Genomic DNA, 19,893 nt, shown 5'->3' on the forward strand with positions numbered 1-19,893 from the left:
TCCACTGATTATACCTCATGAAATAATATTACCATAACAGGTTCTAATTCATATAGCACATAGCTTGATTTTTGGACAATTAAAATTCCAAGCCTAAAATCAGAGTTAATAGTAAACTTTAAGGGTAAAATGTTTGCTTTTTTACCCTTTGATTATTATTTTTAATGGAATAAGAATAAAGGAGAATGTTGTTTCATGCCTGGGCATATGTATAAATGTACTGTACCTTTAAGGGCCCAACAAATTAGCAGATTCATTCTACTCACTGATTAGACATCCATTTCATTAGTCTCTCAAGTGGAGCACATGTATTTGGGTTTAAGAAGAAAATATTAGAACCTCCACTTATATGTATTTTTATCATAATAATTAAGAAATAATCTAAGCTTAATAAGATTTACTGATTGACACTGGGCCTCACTTTGTCTTAAAGGAATAGGGGAGTTTTATAACACCTAAGGGAGGACAGTGACTTGTTTGGGATTATTATAGATATTCAGGTTCTCTCATATAATTTTTAAAAAAATATTTATTTATTTAGCTGTGTCAGGTCTTAGTTGTGGCATGCGGGATCTAGTTCCCTGACCAGGGATCGAACCTGGGCCCCCTGTGTTGGGAGTGTGGAGTCTTAGCCACTGGACCACAGGGAAGTCCCTCTCACCTAATTTTAACTAAACTAACCTGCTTACAAAATGAACAACTAATTAAAAGGTTTCCCACAAAGAAACTGAGGATTGAAGATATTACCAATAATTCAAGCAAAAACCGAAAGGAAATGGCAAGAGTGATACTTCTTACCATGACTTTATGAAGTAAAACAACAAGTACTTAATTGAATCTGACAAGGCATTGGTTAAAAAACCTTAGGATTGTCAAGACCATCCATTTTTGTTAATGATAAATTTCACCTAAGATATATTATGCCTTGAAATATTAGCTAATTATAGTGAAGCATCATAATTAGTAAGACATTGAAAATATTGTTTATTAAATTTTCATTTCATCTTTTTAAAATTTCTATTTTTGTACATTTATAGAATGTGCAATGTATTAGGTTGAACCATATGAAATTGGTGGTATTCAATGTCTTTTGCCTTTAAAAATGTCAATTTCTGATGATACAACATATATTAGCACAAGTATATTCTTTATAAACACACACATACATATATTAGTTTAACATGTTTTACTGATGGGGTAGGTAATCGAAAACACTTGCAGACTCCTGGTTTACTAGATCTATAGTACACATGTTCTAATGCAACTATTACATCCAGACAACGAAAAGCTAACAGTAGTTTTGAAGTCACTATGCAACTCAGGGCTTCCCCGGTGGCGCAGTGGTTGAGAGTCCGCCTGCCGATGCAAGGGACACGGGTTCGTGCCCCGGTCCGGGAAGATCCCACATGCCACGGAGCGGCCGGGCCCGTGAGCCATGGCCACTGAGCTTGCGCGTCCGGAGCCTGTGCTCCGCAACGGGAGAGGCCACAACAGTGAGAGGCCCGCGTAACGCAAAAAAAAAAAAAAAAAAAAAAAAAAAAAAAAAATATATATATATATATATATATATATATATATACATATACAACTCAATACACACTTTGGAGGTACAAATACAGGAAATAAACCGGTTGTTAAGGGCACAGACTTCAGAGCCCGATTGCTTGAGTTTAGAACCTGGTTTCAACACTTAATAGTTTAATGAACTTGGCAAATTACTTAATTTCTTTGGAGCTCAGTTTGCTCATCCATGAAATGAGAAGAATAACACCACATATCACTGACTCTTAAGATGTCACCTACTGAAAGACACACTCAGATTTCAGAGATAGTAAAAATCTTAGACATGATAAAGCTCCTACTCCACAGAGTCGTTTGAGGATTAAATGAGATAATATAGGCAAAGTGCTTAGGAGAGGGCCTGGCACATAAGTACTATATAAGTGTTAATTACTACTGCTTTTACTGCTAGAGCTGCTCTTCCTCTTCTTACTACTACCAAAGTGCACTCATGTGGTATTCTTTAGAAAGTATTGACAGTTCCTGATGAACAGCCTTGGAAATAAATTTTCATATATCCAAACCTGTTCATGTTTCAAATTTTTTAGGCTTATCCTATTTGAGGAAATATGCCATTCACTCATTCATTCAACATATATATTTTTGTGGGTTCTTATCACATTACTACTCTTATATGCCAAGTCCTAGGGATACAGTAATAAATAAAACAGATCAAATCTCTGCCTTTGTGGACTATATATTCTAGAAGAAGGAGAGAGATAATAAACAAAATATGTAGGTACATTTATATGATATATTACATGATATATTAGATGGGGATTTAATAATGCTACAGGGAAAACTTAAACAGGGCTGGTTGGTGAATTTGGAGGAGAGATGGAATGATAGCAGTTAATCCTTGGTCCATATGAACAAATTAGCTTTATCAGGATAACTATACATACTTTGTTCTTTCAGTGCCTCATCCCATTTAAGTTCTTGAAAGTAGAAATGGGCACTTCATTTTCCCTGCTATTAGATTCAGTGTTTAAGGAAGAATAACACTTTCAACTGAAAGTCAGATGCGTGAGAGTCTGGTATTTAAACAAACATGAAAGGTGCAATAACACCAAAGTGATAACAATTGAGTTAATCTAAAACTAAACTCTTTCAAATTTCAGTTTTGAAATGCTTCACCTTTAAAATCCCATGGTGAGTAAACTCCCTATGGGGAAGCTGTGTTACCACATGTTTGCAGTGATGGGAAGCGAAGCCCAACAGCGTTACTGTGAAATCGTTTGCATATGGAGGTGACTCAGGAGTTCTACTTCCCTGGGTTGTAAAGCTCATGCAAGCTGGCCACCACACTTCTTTGGTGACACTGCCTCAGTGCAATTGAAGCTTGGTAGCTGACTTGCTTTCAGTGCAGCTCAACTTGACCTCCAAGACCACTATGTGCAAATGACAACTAGATGGACTGGGACTAGGATGCCAAATTAGTAATTTATAGTACAAAATGGAATGGTCAAACAAATCACATCCTCAAATCTGGTTGGTCATCTGCTTTCCTCCATCAAGGATCCCTCCTTGGAAAAACCATCAGTGCCAAAAGATTTCCCATTGTGTCAAACCACAGCAAAGGAAATCACAAATCCACAAGGGACATTACAGAGCCCAGATAACCTGGAAGAACACCCTTCTTCACTACAGGGACAGCTTTTCCACTCTCTGCATACTCCCTACAGACTGATGAGAGACTTCTTCTGGAAGCAGAGACATATACTCTATACTTCCTTCTAACCGACTGCCAGGCTTATGCTCTTCCTCCCCACCCTAGATCCAGCAATGCTGGCTGTTCATGGAGCTAAGTCTTGATAATTTCTTTAATGCCTTGAAACACAGTATGCCTGATATTTGCTGATGGACTGAAGAAAAGTTAAAAATCCCAACTTGGGATCCCATCAGCTTGCTTTCATGAATATCTGTTATGGAGAAGCATATGGTAAGATACAATTAAATTAAATCTACCTCACAAGACAAGCGACATTTTGACAACAGTAGCATTAACTGAGCCAGAATCAGAGACCCAGCAATGTACCATAAAACAGATGCATTTCTCCTAATTCCTATATAATTTTGATTTTGACTTTATAATGATTAGTTACCCCTTTATGATAAGTGTAAACTTTTTTCTGTTTATATTCCTGACATTCAGATTGATGGTACTTAGGTCAGGAATAGAAACACCAAGGGATGATGATTTAATTCTAGTCACATATTAAAAGGTCACCATGTAAACAAAAGAAGCAAGCAGATAATCTCAAAACTATGACTAGAGATGGCAGATTTCAGCTTAATATCAGAAAGTAATTACAATAGGCTATAGAAGGGAGGTCCAAATGACAGGGGTATCATTGTAGGAAGTATGTGAGTAGAAGATCCTTTCAGGGGATTTCTGTTCTTTGGGTGTTTGGATTAGCTGCTCTTGCCTGGGATCCTTTCAGCTCTCAATTTTATGAATCTTAACAGTGAAAGCAGAGGTGGTCAGCTAAGGTGTTTTCCTTTACTGAGCTAGAAGCAACCCAAAACTTTGAACCCAGGTGACCTGATGTCATATTTATAGGTCAGTACCCAGGAATTTGACACAGTTCCTCTTCAACACTCCAAGATAAAAATGGTACACATTTTTAAGATGAATGTATGCCTAGTGAGCATAGTTTATACTGTCTCTGAGGAAGAATAGTTTATTCAATACTTGACATGATTATTTTTTGCCTTCACAGATTGACTTCAAGTCTTTTTGAATGGGGTTTGTCTTTAATATATTTATTTGGATTTGACGTAGAGAGGTTCAAAGAAAAAATGCTGGCAGACCTCATAAAATTAAGAAATAGGTATTGAATTTAAAAATTCTTGGAGGGACACACAAATAGTGACTATTATCCTTGCATGCCATGGAAGATAGTGGTGAAGGGAGGAGAGACACTTTTGTGGTTCATTTATTCTCTTCCACAGTATCTGAGTTATTTGCAAGAATATATATATATATATATATATATATATATATATATATATATATAACTTTTATAATAATAAAAAAGTGAAGATTAGGAATTTATTTTTAGGAAAACTGAACGTGTTGTCAAACATGACTGCCACATTTGGCTCTGGATCTCCAGGGACTATCAAATAGGATGTGCTCAAGCAATGCTCATTGGATGAGTATGTGAATGAATGAATGAACAGACGGCTGCTGTGGAAAGTGAGGCTGGACTTCCAAGACTGAAAAGTTCTCAACACTGAGACATGGTTTTAATAAAGGCTGTGTCTATCTATAATAGATCTTACCATTGACTTTCAAAGTAATCCGCTTGTAGTCAGCACCGCCATAGCTGATCAAGCAGCAGTAAATCCCTGCATCCTGCAATTTCACATCTGTTATCTGAAGTGCGGCCTTTCCCAAGGAGAGCTCGTTCTTCAACAGCAGGGCCCTCTGGTTGTAGCTACTGTGCTGAACATTCAGGTCTTCCTCCCCATTCACAAACTGAATAATTTTCTTATCCTCCATTTCCCAGTAAACAACTAATGCCAACAGGTTTAATTGCTTGTCTACTGGAAATCTGCATTCCAATGTCACATTGCTGCCATGCTCTACCACATACAGGTCCTTGGGAACTGTGATAGTAAATGCTGAAAAGAAAGATGACCAATCTTTAGAAGATGGAAAATTCCTCAAAAAATTTATAGAATGAGTGCAGGGTTTATAAAAGCTTTATATGCTCACTTATGTGATAATTACATTTAAGGACTTACTTCCCTGAAATACATATTTTATCCAGTGAGCTTGAGACATGTTTTAGGATGTATATCTCATTCCTGAGTTAAAATAATAAAATTAGCTAAACAAGTTGTAGTCCCAAAATTCATAAACATACACTACTCTAGAAATATTATATGGTAATGGGGTACTTATAACCAGGGATACTTTGTTTCATGTGGACATCCCCAGAATGTCCTTTGACTCGACACTCATTGCCTTTTGCATGGTCTAAATCATAGATTCCAATAGTCCTCTCTACATACTGCCCGAAACTCTTAATCAGTTGTCTGGCCAGAGGTAGATGAGTACAGAGATTTAGGGAGGGTCTCAGGCTGATGCCAGTACTGTGTTACCCTGACACTGCATGTACACTGTAATTCTTCCTTAGAATATACTCACTGGGAAAAGCAGGTCATAGAGCAAGGTGGATAGAATGATCCTGCCCTTGTTTAAAACAAGCATATAAAAGTATACACATAGGCCGTTTCCTCAGATATTTTAAGTAATTACCCTTGGGAAATGGATAATGGATAATGAGTAATGGATAAATGGATATGGGTTAATTTTGTTTCTTTAGATGTGTCCATACTCCCTATATCTTTGTCCAGTGAAATAGGTTTATGAAATATGTTTATGAATTATAATGAAGGAAAAATAGAATGTCTTCTCTACAAAAATTATACCTATTTTATTATTTCAGTTTTTATCTTACAGTTAAAATATTTAAATTATAGAACCTAATGAAAGGATTTGGTGTCTTACCTTTCAGCAAACAACAGTAAGCCATGAATGTAAAGATACTATATATCCTCATCTTTCTGGAATGACCTAATTATGGAAAACACAAAAAGAAAACTGCTTTACTCAATAATTGAATACCCAGACATTATGGGACTTGGCAGTTTTAATTGAAATTGTCTTTTGATAACCAGACAATGACTGATTTGTAAGTGCTGAAATACAGCAGGGAATTTAGAAGTTCAATACCTTCACTTAATATCCCACAGCCACATAAAGCTAAATGAAAAAAAAAAAAGGTACTACGATGAGAATTCTAATTATAAGGCCTGGAAAAAAACTTCTACACTCAAAAGAAACCAAGAAGAAAATATTGCACCAAAATCCTCTCAAATACTTCTTGTTTTTTTCCTGCAGTGTAACATATCTAGAAATCCAAGCCTGCCCTATACAAAATTTCAAAGGAAGGAGAATCTGACTTCCATTATCTCCCACCTTTCAATGCCTTTTCCCCCCTAGTAGCTGAATACTTTCATCCTACCCTTTAACTATTCAAGCCTTCCACATTATTATCCTAACCATGCCAGTTCTCCCCCAGGTTCCATCCTTCTAAAATCTCCTCTTTCGTCCTTTGCTTATCCCAAATTATAAATTCCATTCCCTCAATAAACTGATTCCACCAGTAGTAGGGGGAGTGAGAAGGAGAAACAGTTGGATTCAACCACATCACATTAAAATGTGACTCACTCACAGCCCTCTTTCAGGGGTATCTGCCTAGATTCTACACTTCATTGTGTCATCCTGCTTGAAATTCTACCAATTCTTTGATTCAGCAAACATTGATTGAGTAGTTTTTCTGTGCCAGGCACTAATTTAGGCATTAGGGATACAGCAGTGAACAGGAAAGAAAAGTCACTCTCCTCTAGGAGCATATATTCCAGTAGATGAGTAAATAGAGAAGATCTGTTCTATAGTTCAGCAAATCTGTTTATTTATTAACGTATTTTCTCTCTCATGTAATACATATATTTACATTTTGAGAAGAAAGCCAGTTTTCTGCCTTAGGGTCTCTTCGACCTTTGTATACATACAAAAACTCACAACTGATCAATTAATCAATGTTACACATATGTAAGGCAGAAGATTTATGTCATGTATATATAAATAGCTCCTAAAAATCAATAAGAAAAGTACACACAACCCAACAGGAAAATGAGCCAAAGGTTCTAATATACAGTTCAGAGAATAAGAAATACAAATGATATCTAAACATAGGAAACGATGCTCAATTTTACCAATAAAGAAAAAATAATAGTTTAAGACATGAGACACCATTTTTCACTTATTAGCTTGATCAAAATTATAAGGTTTCCTAATATTTAGCATTTCTGAGGATATGAACAAATGGGTTTCCTTACCCACTAATGGTAGGAATGTGAAGTTGTATAACCTTTTTTGGAAGGGCAATTTGGTAATCTCCATTAAAATCTTAAAGGTATATGTCATATTAGCTTTCACTTCCTCTCTGAGAAATATATCTTACAAAAACAAAAACACATGCATGTAACAATAGACGCCAAAGGATTAGCATTGCTAATACCAGCCCCAAACTGGGAATACCCTAGATAGCCTAAATGGTTAAATAAATTTTGGTATGTCCATCTAATGTAATACCATTAAGGAAAGAATACATGTAGATGTATTGACTTTGTAAAGATGTAGAAGGTAAGTTGCAGAACAGTATATGTAGCAGAAATCCACTTTTGTTTAAAAAAGAAATAATCCATGTGTGTATATTTAGACATGGAAATTTACAGAAAAATCCATACCAAGATGCTGACAGTGATTATATCTAGGAAAAAAATTAAAGGAAGAATAGTCAGGTATTTATCTCTTTATGGTTTTCAAAAGGAAAAAAGGATGGGAGAAAAAGAAGAAAAGGGAGATGAGATTGTGAATGACTTCTTTGGTATTTTCCTGTGTCCAGATTTTCAAACCAATGAATATGTTTTACTTTTATTAGAAAATAATAAAAACAAAAGTTAATGAACCATTTCATCTTGCCAAGCTGCAGAGAGTTTGGCAGACAGAGTAGTATAATGGAAAGAACCCCAGAACCCCAAACATCAGAGTTGAGGTAGAATAATGGCATGTGTTTATTTTTCTGTTTTTCTTCATTATTAAAATAATATTACTACAATATGGCAAATAAGAAAAGAAAGGGAAAGTCACCCACTATTCCATCACTTAACCCAGGGAGCATTTGGTAATGCCTGGAAACATCTTTAGTTGTCAAAATGGGGTGGAGAGAGGGTTGCTACTATCTAGTGAGTAGAGGCCAGGGATGCTGCTAAACCTCCTACAATGCACAGGACGGCCCCCACAGCAAAGAACTATCTATCCCAAAATGTCAACAGTGCCAAGGCTGAGAAACCTTGCGACCACTGTGAGCATTTCAGTATACATTTTTGTTCCAGTCTTTTCCCCGTGAAGCTTTTAAGAACAATTATACACATAACACCCATTTTTTCATTTAATACTTTGAGAAATAATTTCCATTTTACTGCATGATATTTATAAGTATCTTGTTTAGTGGTCCCGTAATGTTTAGTTTCCCTGTTGTTAGGTAAGGATTGTTTCCAGTTTTAAAAATATAAGTATTTGTGTATTCAGCAAATATTTGTTAAGTGTCTACTGTGTACCAGGTCCCAGGCTAGACCCTGAGGACAGATTTTCCTCAAGCAGAACTGTTGATCAAGGACAAAGAACATTTTCCTGGTTCTTGATACATGTGGTTAATTGGTGCCAGTTACATTGGGTCTTCACCTAGCACTTGGTTTTGTTTAAAATATATATATTTTCTAATTTATTTACAAAGTACAACTTGAAGTTTGTTGATTTTTTAGTTCTTTTGTGAATTATCTGATCATTTTCTGGCCTGTTTATCTTACTGGTTTCTTATCAACCTGTATGAATCCTTCATGTTCATATAGATATACACATACAAAAATGGTAAAATAAAACAAACCATCATCATCCTCTTGCTAGTGTTAGGTGCATAATTCTTATTTCACTCCTTTCTGTCTGCCCTATACATGGGAAACAGGGATGACAGCCACAACTGTGAGAACACAAAGGTTGCTGAAATGAGGCTGCAGCAGCTATCTGCCTATCCTTTACTTGGGCCAGAGTTGATTATACCACAATTATAAAATACTAATGTGATATAATAAACACAAATACATTTATCGGGCAGAAGAAAACTTAAGATGCCCCTAACTCCAAGCAAAGAACTACTGAATAAAACAGAGGGGCATTAAATCCACTCATGGATTTCAACTAACTTTTCCAATGTTTATGGCATACCCTGGTGGAGTTCCTATCCTTTAATGAATTTAGTTGAAAATTTTAGAAGTAATAAAAGTTTACTGGAAGGTGATGGATTAGATCTGATGTTTACCTAATTCCTCATTATACCTCCTCTTCCAAGGCTCCATTCCCTTGGAGTGCAGTTGTTGTTAGTGGAGGGAAGATAGGTAGGTAGATAGATAGATAGATAGGGACCATGTAAATAGACATGGTCTTTGACCTCTAAACTCCACATTAGGGCAGTTGGTCTGAGAACACTGACATCTTCTTCAGGGAAGAAACTCTGACAGTATATCTGAATTCCCAGACAAGAACTGAGACATTCAAAGAGCAAGGAAAACGTGAACTAGGGAAGAAGCGATGGTTCATTCAGGATGGGGAAGCAGGTCTGTCCCTGGGGGAACCCAGTGTAACACTATGGAGCTGATTCTACTTCTCTAGCTTGCTAAGGTAGGATGGGTAGGACGAAAAGACAGGGAAAAGAACTCAAGCTTTCTTTCTCAAAAGTATAAGCAAGGAGTGTCTTGATACCTGTTAGTTCAGGGTTTCCTTTGATTGTTACCTGATGTATATGTACTATGATTTGATTTTTAAAAATTCCTGGAGTTTGAAAATGTGTCTCCAAGTAAGCTGAAAACCTACCCGATTAACAGATCGAGTTGATCTATTAAAACTCTATGAAATACAAAACTCTCTTTAACTCGACTAAACCCTGTGTCCATTCTCCTTCCCCTCAGTCACACTGAGATATTCTTGTACATTTCCCAGCTGTGGTTCAATTCCCAATAGTATTTCTGTGGCTTCCTTTAAGACCACACTCTAACTATTGTCCTGTAACCTCTGCCTACTCTACCTCACTGAAAAAAAGGTAATTTTTTCTTTAGAGTATCACAGTTCTTAAAAACTGCTGGGCAACTGTCGATGTGAACTGGTACAATCTTTCTGGAAGGCAATTTTCAATTTGTATCAAAAGGCTGTTAAAACATTCAGACTTTGATTAAGTAGTTATACTTGTAAGAGTTAATCTGAAAGAAATAATCAGCAATGTCCCAGATATTTATATGCAATGATGTTCAGTGAATGGCTAAAATAGTGAACCACTGTAAATAATCTTTATGTCCAGCATGGGGGATTAATTTTGTTTGGTTATCCAGCACCATGGAATGTAGCCATTAAAAAAAATCACATTTTTAGAAAGCAATTTAATCCATAGAAAATCAGCCACATTAGGTGCACAAAACAAGGTGGAACAATGATACATGAAGACTCCCTGTGTTGTAAGACAAACCCAGACTGAACTTTGACATAGGCTAAGCTCAATGTGGCTAAGAAATGTTTAACATTTTTTTCCTTAGGCTCCTCTCTTCCGCCTTCAGGACTCCTTTAGTCCTCAAAGCAGATAGAGCAAAGAACTCGGGCTCGGGTATCCTGGCTCTTACAGCAGGAAGGGACCTTAAGAGATGCTGCAGGTGTGATGACTTACCCAGATCAGACTGCTAGTGAGCAGCTAAAGGTGGACTAGGACCCAGGTGTCCCGACCTCCAACCCAGGAATTTCCCTCTAGACCCGGTTACCCACCTCAGGACCACATTCGTGAACGCGCAGGAACATATATGTACTTACAAGATAAGCAAAACTGAATCCCCCTAGCTAAAGGCTAAACTTGTTACTTGTTCTTATTAACCTTAATCGGCTCTACTGCACCCAAACCATCACGCTTTCCCTTTCCCTTCTCCGCTCTCCATCCCAAAGAAAGGGTCTGTTGACGTTCCGTTTTAAAGTGCCCAGCGAGATGGCCAAAGATGCTGGCCAGTGAGCGAGAACGCTCCCTACCTGCGGGCGGGAGACTCTCGGCTGGCGGGGAGGCTTCGGCACTGCACCCGGGACTGCGAGGACCACCCGCGGCGGCCCGCAGCTAAAGAGCTATAGCGTGGATGAGTTCTCCGCCCACCCCTGCCAGACAGACCCGCCCCCAGGTCAGCACCCCACGCCCCCGACTGGATTTTCTTACGCAGCCGCTAAACTTGTAATCTGGAAAACAAGCGGATTTTTCATTTTTGGAATAAAAAGTTAGATAAGTGAAACTAAAAGTGAAACTTAAGTCCGGCTTCCCGTAAATCAGCTTTTCAAAAGAAAAGCTTCAAAGATGAAAACAAATCAATATCTGATGTTTTAAACAGTGTTTAAAAACAAACCAACGTCCGAAATCATCGCAAAGATTTCAGACGTTGGTTTTACCTTCAGAATTCACACTCTAAATTCTGCCATGAGGTTTCCTCTCTTTCTGATTTTACAAGATGACGGATCATCCTGATAACTTGCTATAAATCTACAACATATAGAAAGTAAAACGACAGGGCCATATGGCTTTGGTTTTTATTCTAGAAAGTAGGTGTGTGTGATAGGAAATATATTTTTAAAACGTGGACTTTGTCACTTCCTCAAAGTTCCTCGACATAGTGAAACTATCATTGCTTTGTCATTAAAATAACTTCCCATCAGGACTTAAACCTTTTAAGAATGCTCTGGATCCCTGCTATCCTGCCGTCCTTGAGATCCACGTTGGGGTAGCACAGGTGAGGGTTAAGAAAATCCTCTGGTAACTCCGGATCAATGGTGGAGCCCAAGCTGAAACCACGTGACTCATACTGAGGCGGCGGCAGAATTGCGTCAAGCATTCCCCACTTCGGAACTTCTAAGTGCGGCTCTCTTGCTCTTTCGTTCTCTCGCTCTCTAGCGCAGTCTCACTCTCCCTCTCTTCTTTCTTTTTAATTTTAAATTGATATATTGGACTCTTCATTGTTTGCTTTTCCTGTTTATTCATCTCAACTGCAATTCAAATTACTGCATAATGGATTAATTTTGAGCTGTCCGTTGTCTTGGATACGGCATTTGCTTCCAAAGTAAGAATTTTCACATTCTTAGAATATCACATATTTTTATTTTTTAACTTGGAAAAATACAGAAGATGATACTGCCTTTACAATCTGGTGGGGAGTGTGAAATTCTCTTTAGCCTCAATAAAATTGTAATAGACTTGGAGATCAGCTCAAATCTCTTTTTGAGGCCACATGGTGAAATAGAGCCGCGTTTTCTCAACTTTATTCCCTGTGATATTTTCTATTTAACCAGTTTTATGTTTCTAAAAATGACACTCAAGACCCAGGACATAGATTTCAAGACCTGCTAGTGGGGTCATGACCATCACGTGGGAAAAAGCTGGCTCTAGAGCCACCTACCACTAACTAGCTGAGTTTTCCTGAGCAAATAATTTACTGAGTAGGCAGGAATAAGTGATATCCTCTTAGATGGCCTCTATGATACATGAATAATTTTTAAAATTGGGGGCGGTGGGGGGGATGTTTAGTTGCTTATTTGTTTTACCAAAGCAATGTTCAAGGTCTACATAATGGTCAGCAGGCAAGGCAGGAGGTGAATGGAATTTGCCTTTCTCTGAAGTTGTTGATGGTAATGGTAGGTATTTACTCAGCTTTCTCCTCAGTGATTTACATATTACTAATCTGAGGATTTGTGATTTTGTTCATCTCACCCACCTGTTTCCATTCATTTTCCTATACTGTTTAGCAAGTTTCTTAATGAAGCCATTCATTTTCCTATACTGTTTATCAAGTTTCTTAATGAAGTTTTTATATCATCTGGAGATAGAAAAACAGGGTGTGTTTAGAAAAAAAGATTTTATCACTTCAAAAAAGTATATGAAAATCTAACAGCCAGGGGGGCATCAGTCCCAAAACCTTGTTCGTGTTTTGTGTTTTGGGTGAAGTGGATGGAGGAGTCCTGAGATACGAGACGAGCAGTGGGAAGCCAGAGCTGTAGAACTAGGCACCTGATCATCTCCAGTATCGCCATGTCCCATTCACACCCCTCTTAATCTGTTCATTTTTAGAGGTTAAAAACTCATCATTGCTGATGTGCTATTTCTCAGAGTGTTTCTGAGGGTCACTTGCATCACAGTTGACTTGGGATAGGTGTTTAAATACAGATTCCCAGTCTCTGCCACAGACCTGTTAAATCCAATTCTCCTGGGGGTGGTCCTGGGAGTCTACATTTCGACACCATCCCCACATGAGTCATGTGCACACTGAAGTTTTTAAATTTGATGATATAATGTTCAAGGGAAAAAACTGAATGAAGAGTTCTTTGCAAGTACAGTTATAACTCTCCTTCCTCCATCTAATTTGGTTAATTGGTATCAACACCATTCTTCACTCTACCTCTGCCTGTTCTACTTTCACTTTTGCCCCTAAAACAAGAGAGATGATCTTTGTTTGTCCTGACCTTAGAGAGAGAGATTCCAGGCTCTTACAAGTGGGTCTGAAGTTAAACTAGCAATTTCCTGGTAAAGGAGCAATTTCCAGTAAACTTTCTTGATCATCAAGAACAGGACATAATAAAAATACTTAAACAAACAAAAAATATTAACAAACTACTTTGTTTTCATTGAATATGTAGAAATGCATTTTATTATTATATATAAAGAGAACATCCAGATTTCCCCCCATGTTCTATTTTTGATCGTGTAGGGTGGTAAACCACTGCCATATGTTATGCCCATTTCTCTCTCTCTGTCCCCATCCACCAACTCTCACCTTCTGTTGCCTCCACCTTTGCCATCCACCCCCATAGATTGGTGCCAAACAGATTTCATGGAGCAGAACACTTTGCTCTGGTTATACAATACAACTGTTTAAAATACAGGAGCAAGTAACATGTGTGGATGGCCAAGGGGTAGCAGCTTTCATCACTTGACACCCATGCTCAGATGCTTCTCTTACTTAACAAGGACTGTATTTGTCTCTTACTTCCTGTCCTGAGCTGGAGGAGAGCTGGTCAGGTGAAGAGCTCTTGGCTACACAGGGCAGCTCTTGGCTACACAGGGCAGCTCCCACACTGTGGGTTCTTTAAAACAAAGATGAGGACTCCAACAATGTCCCTTGTCCTCAAGGAATTCACAAACCCAGCCATAGATAATTATGACCCAGGTAAATGCAGTGAGAAGGTGGGAACACTCTATGGTAAATATTTAATTCCAAGGAATCTCAATAAATGAACTGAAGGCTGCTAAAAATAGAATTTACAATTGGGAGATACCCTTTCAGAGAATACTGGGAAATATTTTATAGATTTAATATCTTAGAACTAAGTAACTTAAGTGAATGTTGTACAAATGAAACAGTCCCCTTGTGAGTCATTTTACTTGGTTCGAGAACATGATTTAGTTCAAACGTGTCTGTAGAATTGCCTCCAGGAGTATTATTTTATACTCATTCTTGGTTTTAAACTAAGAACAATATGACTTCTAAGACTCTAAAAGTCTTCAGAATCTCTACTTGAAAGGGAAAAACTGATTTTTGTTTTCTGGTATAAGTAGTTATTCAAAGGCCAATTATAGTCACATCCAGGTTACTGGATCTAGAACCTAATTAATCTGCCATTCATGATAATAGATTCATCATAAAAGAATGAGATGTAGTTTTTTCTTTTCCCCACCCTATCCTGAAAGGACAGCAAGGCCTTTCTGTTTCTGGAGAGAGACAGAGAGGGAGGGAGAGGGAAAGGGGGAGGGGGAGAGAGAGAGAGAGAGAGATTCCAAACATAAACTAATAAACATAAATTTCAGATACTGGAGAGTCCTATTAGAAACAAAAAAAAGAAAGAAAACGAGGTGGGACAATATGATAGAATACCTAGATGTGAGGCTCCTTTAGTGTAGTGGCCAGGGAAGTCTTCTCTAAGAGACGATATTTGAGAAACGAATTATGAAGACAAACATGAAATGATTTGCAGGAAGAACATTCCTGGTAGAGGGGTCAACAGATGCAAAAACCAAGGCTTTTGCAACAGATGCAAAAACTTGGCAAGTTTTAGGGATGGAACAAATGTCATTGTGGCTGGAGTACAGAGTGAAAGGAGGGGTGGTAATCAGATCAGATCATGGTTTTGAGGACCAAGGGAAGAGGGCTGGATTCTAATTGCAATGGAAAGCCGCTGGATAATTTAAAGCAGTAGGGTTACCTGATTGGTGTTCCAAAAACATCACTCTAGCTGTGGTCTGAAGCATGGAGTACAGAGGGGCTAGTATGGAAGCTGGGAGTCCTTTAGGAGCTATTGCTGTAGAGTACATTCAAAATATAATCTGGAAGCAGAACTAATAGAACTTGTTGAGGGATATTAGTAGTAATAGAGAAAAGGGAATCAAGGATGATAGATATGATGTTATACGCTGTTTCAGGGTAGGATACTATAGCCAGAATTACAGGCTTTCACAACATTTGTGAGCTCTTTAAGGAAGTCTAAAAATGAAACACAAACTCTCCCATTAAATTATCACTGGAAACTGGTTGTAACCCATCAAGAGACTCATAACTTATTAAGAAGAAATTATTGATACAATCCTTTGTAGAAATGGAAAGTTGGTGGCAGTATGCTGCAAGTGGTCCAAGGCCTTGGTCCTGCTCATGGGATTTAATCAGGGCACAACATGACTGGTCTAGGTCATTTGCTATCATAAGCTGAAGAAATTCACTGGGAACACTGTGCCAGAGATAAGAGGAAAAGGCTCTGAGTTATGGTTAGAGCATTCCTTTGACAAGTATGCAGAGGGGAAGCCTCAGAGGCTGAGAAATGCCATCAGCTAAGGCAATAGCATTAAGGTGTGTGTTTGTGTGTACTCTAGGCATGAACTGGTTTACTCCTTACAGAATATGGCAGAGTGGAGAGTAAGGGGAAAGCACAGGTTTCATTCGCGCTTGTGCATGAACAAGCCAAGTAGAAACATGAATTATAGACTAGAGTAATAGACATTTTACAACCCCAAGCAAAGGCCCCTGATCTCTTGCTAATTTTGTGTTAATCAGAGCTGACATAGCAAAAGAGACCATAGCAGCATTTTAAGAGTAAGATAGGATAGTGACACTCTGACCTCAAACACTGAGGTAGACTTGGAAAGTCAGAAGCAACATAGGCATACTTCTACCTCTTCAAGTCCAACTCTCTCAAGGCAAGGCCCCAGGGGGTGAAGATAAGTAGTTTCCCCAAACCCAGTGAGGCCTGGCCTAGGTGTGAATTGGACAAGGTGGTTCTAGTTTGCAGCTGATATACTGTAGGGTTGATATCGAGCAAAATCATTGGGTATCCATTATTCTGTATGTCACAGACTCCAACAGTTATGAAGATAACCCTCATTTGCTTGGTTTTGATAAAGGGGATAATTAATGCCTGCTGTAACCACAAAAAAATTAACCCAGTGAACTCATCATTTTTCATGTGTTCTTGGAGATCCTAAGAGGAAGATGGGGAGTTGGCATGGGGAAGAATAAAGTCTAACATTGACATGCTTGTTCCAAGGTTTGCTTGGAAGAATTTTAATGGACACTGTCAGGCCAAGCTTTACAGCACTTCCAGAGATTCTTGCCCCAGAAGGAAGAGAAAAAGAATGAAGAATGAACTCTGGGTATGGTTTTTTGATGTCCCTGGATGGCCCAAACAGATGTTGTGTCCCTCTTGTGAAGAGCTGCAAAAGAGAGAATATATAATAAGGTAGATAATTTTATTAATCAGAGCTCAGGGACTGTTTTCAACTTAAATTGAAATGCTACCTGGGATTCCAGGTAGGAGACCAGGCTGAATTTCTCAGAGGTGCAGGAGGCTGAGAGTCACTGGCTAGGAACAGGGTTATGTGAGTGGCATGGGCTGTAGGTGAAGGAACTTATCAGGGGTTTAGTCTAGTGATATGGAATCCTCATGGTTGAGAAGAAGGAAAAATATAAGCAGCTACTGTAAGTGGAAAAAATATTTGGAAAGAGAAATATCTAGAGATTTTAGGTGTTTCCTGTTAAATATGCTGTGCAGATCATTTGCAGGGACTGCTTAAGAAAGCTTATGTATTATTCTTAAGTGCTTCAGCTGTCAGTTGATGTTTTCTTAGATTGCTATTATATGCTTGGACTGAACCATGTGAAGCTTCAGTTTTATTCAGGTTACACTCTGAAATATAATCGCCCACTGCTCAAAAAAGCTTTCCTTGACTTGGCTACCTCCTTAAATTACTATCATCTCTGATTACTCCATTTCAATGGCAAACCTCAACAAACTATATCATCACTTTTTCAACTATCAAGTTAACAAAACAAAATGCAATAATTATAATAAAGATTATAAATATAGCATTTTTATAAAATATATAGCATTTTTTGTCAGACACCGTGTCTTGATGATTTACCTACATTAGCTAGTCTACGTTTTACAACAATCCTATGAAGAAGATACTATTATCCCCCCTATTTTATTTTTTAATTAATTAATTAATGGCTGCGTTGGGTCTTCATTGCTGCATGTGGGTTTTCTCTAGTTGCGGCGAGGGGGGCTACTCTTCCTTGCTGTGTGTGGGCTTCTCATTGCGGTGGCTTCTTTTGTTGAGGAGCACAGGCTCTAGGCACATGGGCTTCAGTAATTCTGGCGTGTGAGCCCAGTAGTTGTGGCTCGTGGGCTCTAGAGTGCAGGCTCAGTAGTTGTGGTGCTTGTGCTTCGTTGCCCCAAGGCATGTGGGATCTTCCCAGACCAGGGATCAAACCCATGTCCCCTGCATTGGCAGGAGGATTCTTAACCACTGCACCACCAGGGAAGTCCCTATCACCCCTATTTTAGACATGTGGATACCAAGGCACAAAACTTAAGTAACGTGGGCTTCCCTGGTGGCGCAGTGGTTGAGAGTCCGCCTGCCGATGCAGGGGACACGGGTTCGTGCCCCTATCCCGGAAGATCCCACATGCCGCGGAGCGGCTGGGCCCGCGAGCCATGGCCGCGGAGCCTGTGTGTCCGGAGCCTGTGCTCCGCAACGGGAGAGGCCACAGCAGTGAGAGGCCCGCGTACAGCAAAAAAAAAAAAAAAAAAAAAAAAAAAAAAAAAAAAACAAACTTAAGTAACGTGTCTGAGCTTATATAACTAGGAAGTGGTACAGCTGAGATTCAAACCCAGGTACTGTGGCTTTAGTGTCTATGCCCTTAACTACCATACAAGTGTATCCTTGTTCACTGCTGGTGGCATCACGTATTTGTTCAACCTCAAAAAATTAAAGATAGAGTTACCATTTAACCCAGCTAATTCTACTCCTATGTATATAACCAAGAGAATTGAAAACATAGGTATAAAAAGTTGTACATCAATGTACATAGCAGCACTATTCATAACAGCAAAAAAGTAGGAACAATCCAAATGTTCATCAGTTGTGAATGGATAAACAAAATGTGGTATACCTATACAATGAAATATTACTTAGTCATTAAAAGGAATGAAGTACTGATACATGTTACAACTTGGATGAACCCTGAAAACCTTATGCTATGTGAAAGAAGCCATATACAAAAGGCCATATGTTGTATGATTCTATTTATATAAAATGTCTAGAATAGGCAAATCTATTGAAACAGAAAGCAGATTAAGAGTTGCCAGGGGGCGGGGTGGAAGGGGGACAATGGGGAGTGACTTCTAATGGGTATGGGGTTTCTTTTTGGGGTGATGAAAATGTTATGGAATTAGATAGGGGTGATAGTTGAACAACATTTTGAATATACTAAAAGCCACTAAACTGTACTATTTTAAATGGCAACTTTTATGATATGTGAATTATATTTCAATCTAAAATTTTCTAGGTAGGGAGAAAACAAGATTTGAGTCCACTGCTGCCATTATATTACAGTGCCATATGGTGTCACGTGAGGAATGGACAAAGTCCAAAGAAGGCTGTCCAAAGCTCAGTGATGCTCTGCTGGTTCAGATTGTGCCCAGGCTACAGTATGCCCCATGAATGAAGTCTAAAGTTAAAATTCAGACTGTGTTCCAGAGTATGAGCAACACAATTCCAGAATAGCTTAATACTGAAGAGCTTCTATCCTTATTCCCACACATGCTCTCCTTCATAGACTGAAGTTCTTGGCTAAACCTGTTTCCCATTTTAATGAAGAAATTCACACTCCTTTCAAAAGCATCCCTTTAAAAGGGAATACCTTGGGCTTCCCTGGTGGCCCAGTGGTTGGGAGTCCGCCTGCCAACTCAAAGGACATGGGTTCATGCCCCGGTCCGGGAAGATCCCACATGCTGCAGAGCAGCTGGGCCTGTGAGCCATGGCCTCTGAGCCTGCGCGTCCGGAGCCTGTGCTCCGCAACGGGAGAGGCCACAACAGTGAGAGGCCCGCGTACCGCAAAAAAAGAAAAGAAAAAGGGAATACCTCTTGAACTTTCAAAAACTTTTTTTTTTTTTTTTTTTTTGAGGTACACGGGCCTCTCACTGTTGTGGCCTCTCCCGTTGCAGAGCACAGGCTCTGGACGCGCAGGCTCAGCGGCCATGGCTCACGGGCCTAGCCACTCCGCGGCATGTGGGATCTTCCCAGACCGGGGCACGAACCCATGTCCCCTGCATTGACAGGCGGACTCTCAACCACTGCGCCA

The 19,893-nt window shown here is 38.9% G+C and overlaps 2 protein-coding genes across 4 annotated transcripts in view; one reads left to right on the forward strand and one right to left on the reverse strand.

The window, feature by feature from the left end:
- CD274 (CD274 molecule) overlaps positions 1 to 19,893 on the reverse strand; it is a 34,495-nt gene that overhangs the window by 10,059 nt on the left and 4,543 nt on the right. For 2 of the 3 annotated variants that reach the window (XM_060102202.1, XM_060102200.1), the window contains exons 1-3: positions 11,261 to 11,335; positions 6,083 to 6,148; positions 4,849 to 5,190 (exon numbers count right to left, since the gene is read on the reverse strand). In XM_060102202.1, coding sequence (XP_059958185.1) covers positions 4,849 to 5,190; positions 6,083 to 6,134 — 394 coding nt within the window. In that variant the 5' untranslated portion in view covers positions 6,135 to 6,148; positions 11,261 to 11,335. Of the gene's footprint in view, positions 1 to 4,848; positions 5,191 to 6,082; positions 6,149 to 11,260; positions 11,336 to 19,893 lie in introns of those variants that run through there. The other variant, XM_060102201.1, reaches the window with a different exon arrangement.
- The window catches only part of PLGRKT (plasminogen receptor with a C-terminal lysine), a 53,315-nt gene continuing 45,660 nt past the window's right edge, over positions 12,239 to 19,893 (forward strand). Inside the window, exon 1 of the mRNA XM_060102207.1 lies at positions 12,239 to 12,330. The gene's annotated coding sequence lies outside the window, so the exon portion shown is untranslated. The remainder of the gene's footprint in view (positions 12,331 to 19,893) is intronic.

This window comes from Mesoplodon densirostris, chromosome 6 (genome assembly GCF_025265405.1).
Source record: "Mesoplodon densirostris isolate mMesDen1 chromosome 6, mMesDen1 primary haplotype, whole genome shotgun sequence".
NCBI lineage: Eukaryota > Metazoa > Chordata > Mammalia > Artiodactyla > Ziphiidae > Mesoplodon > Mesoplodon densirostris.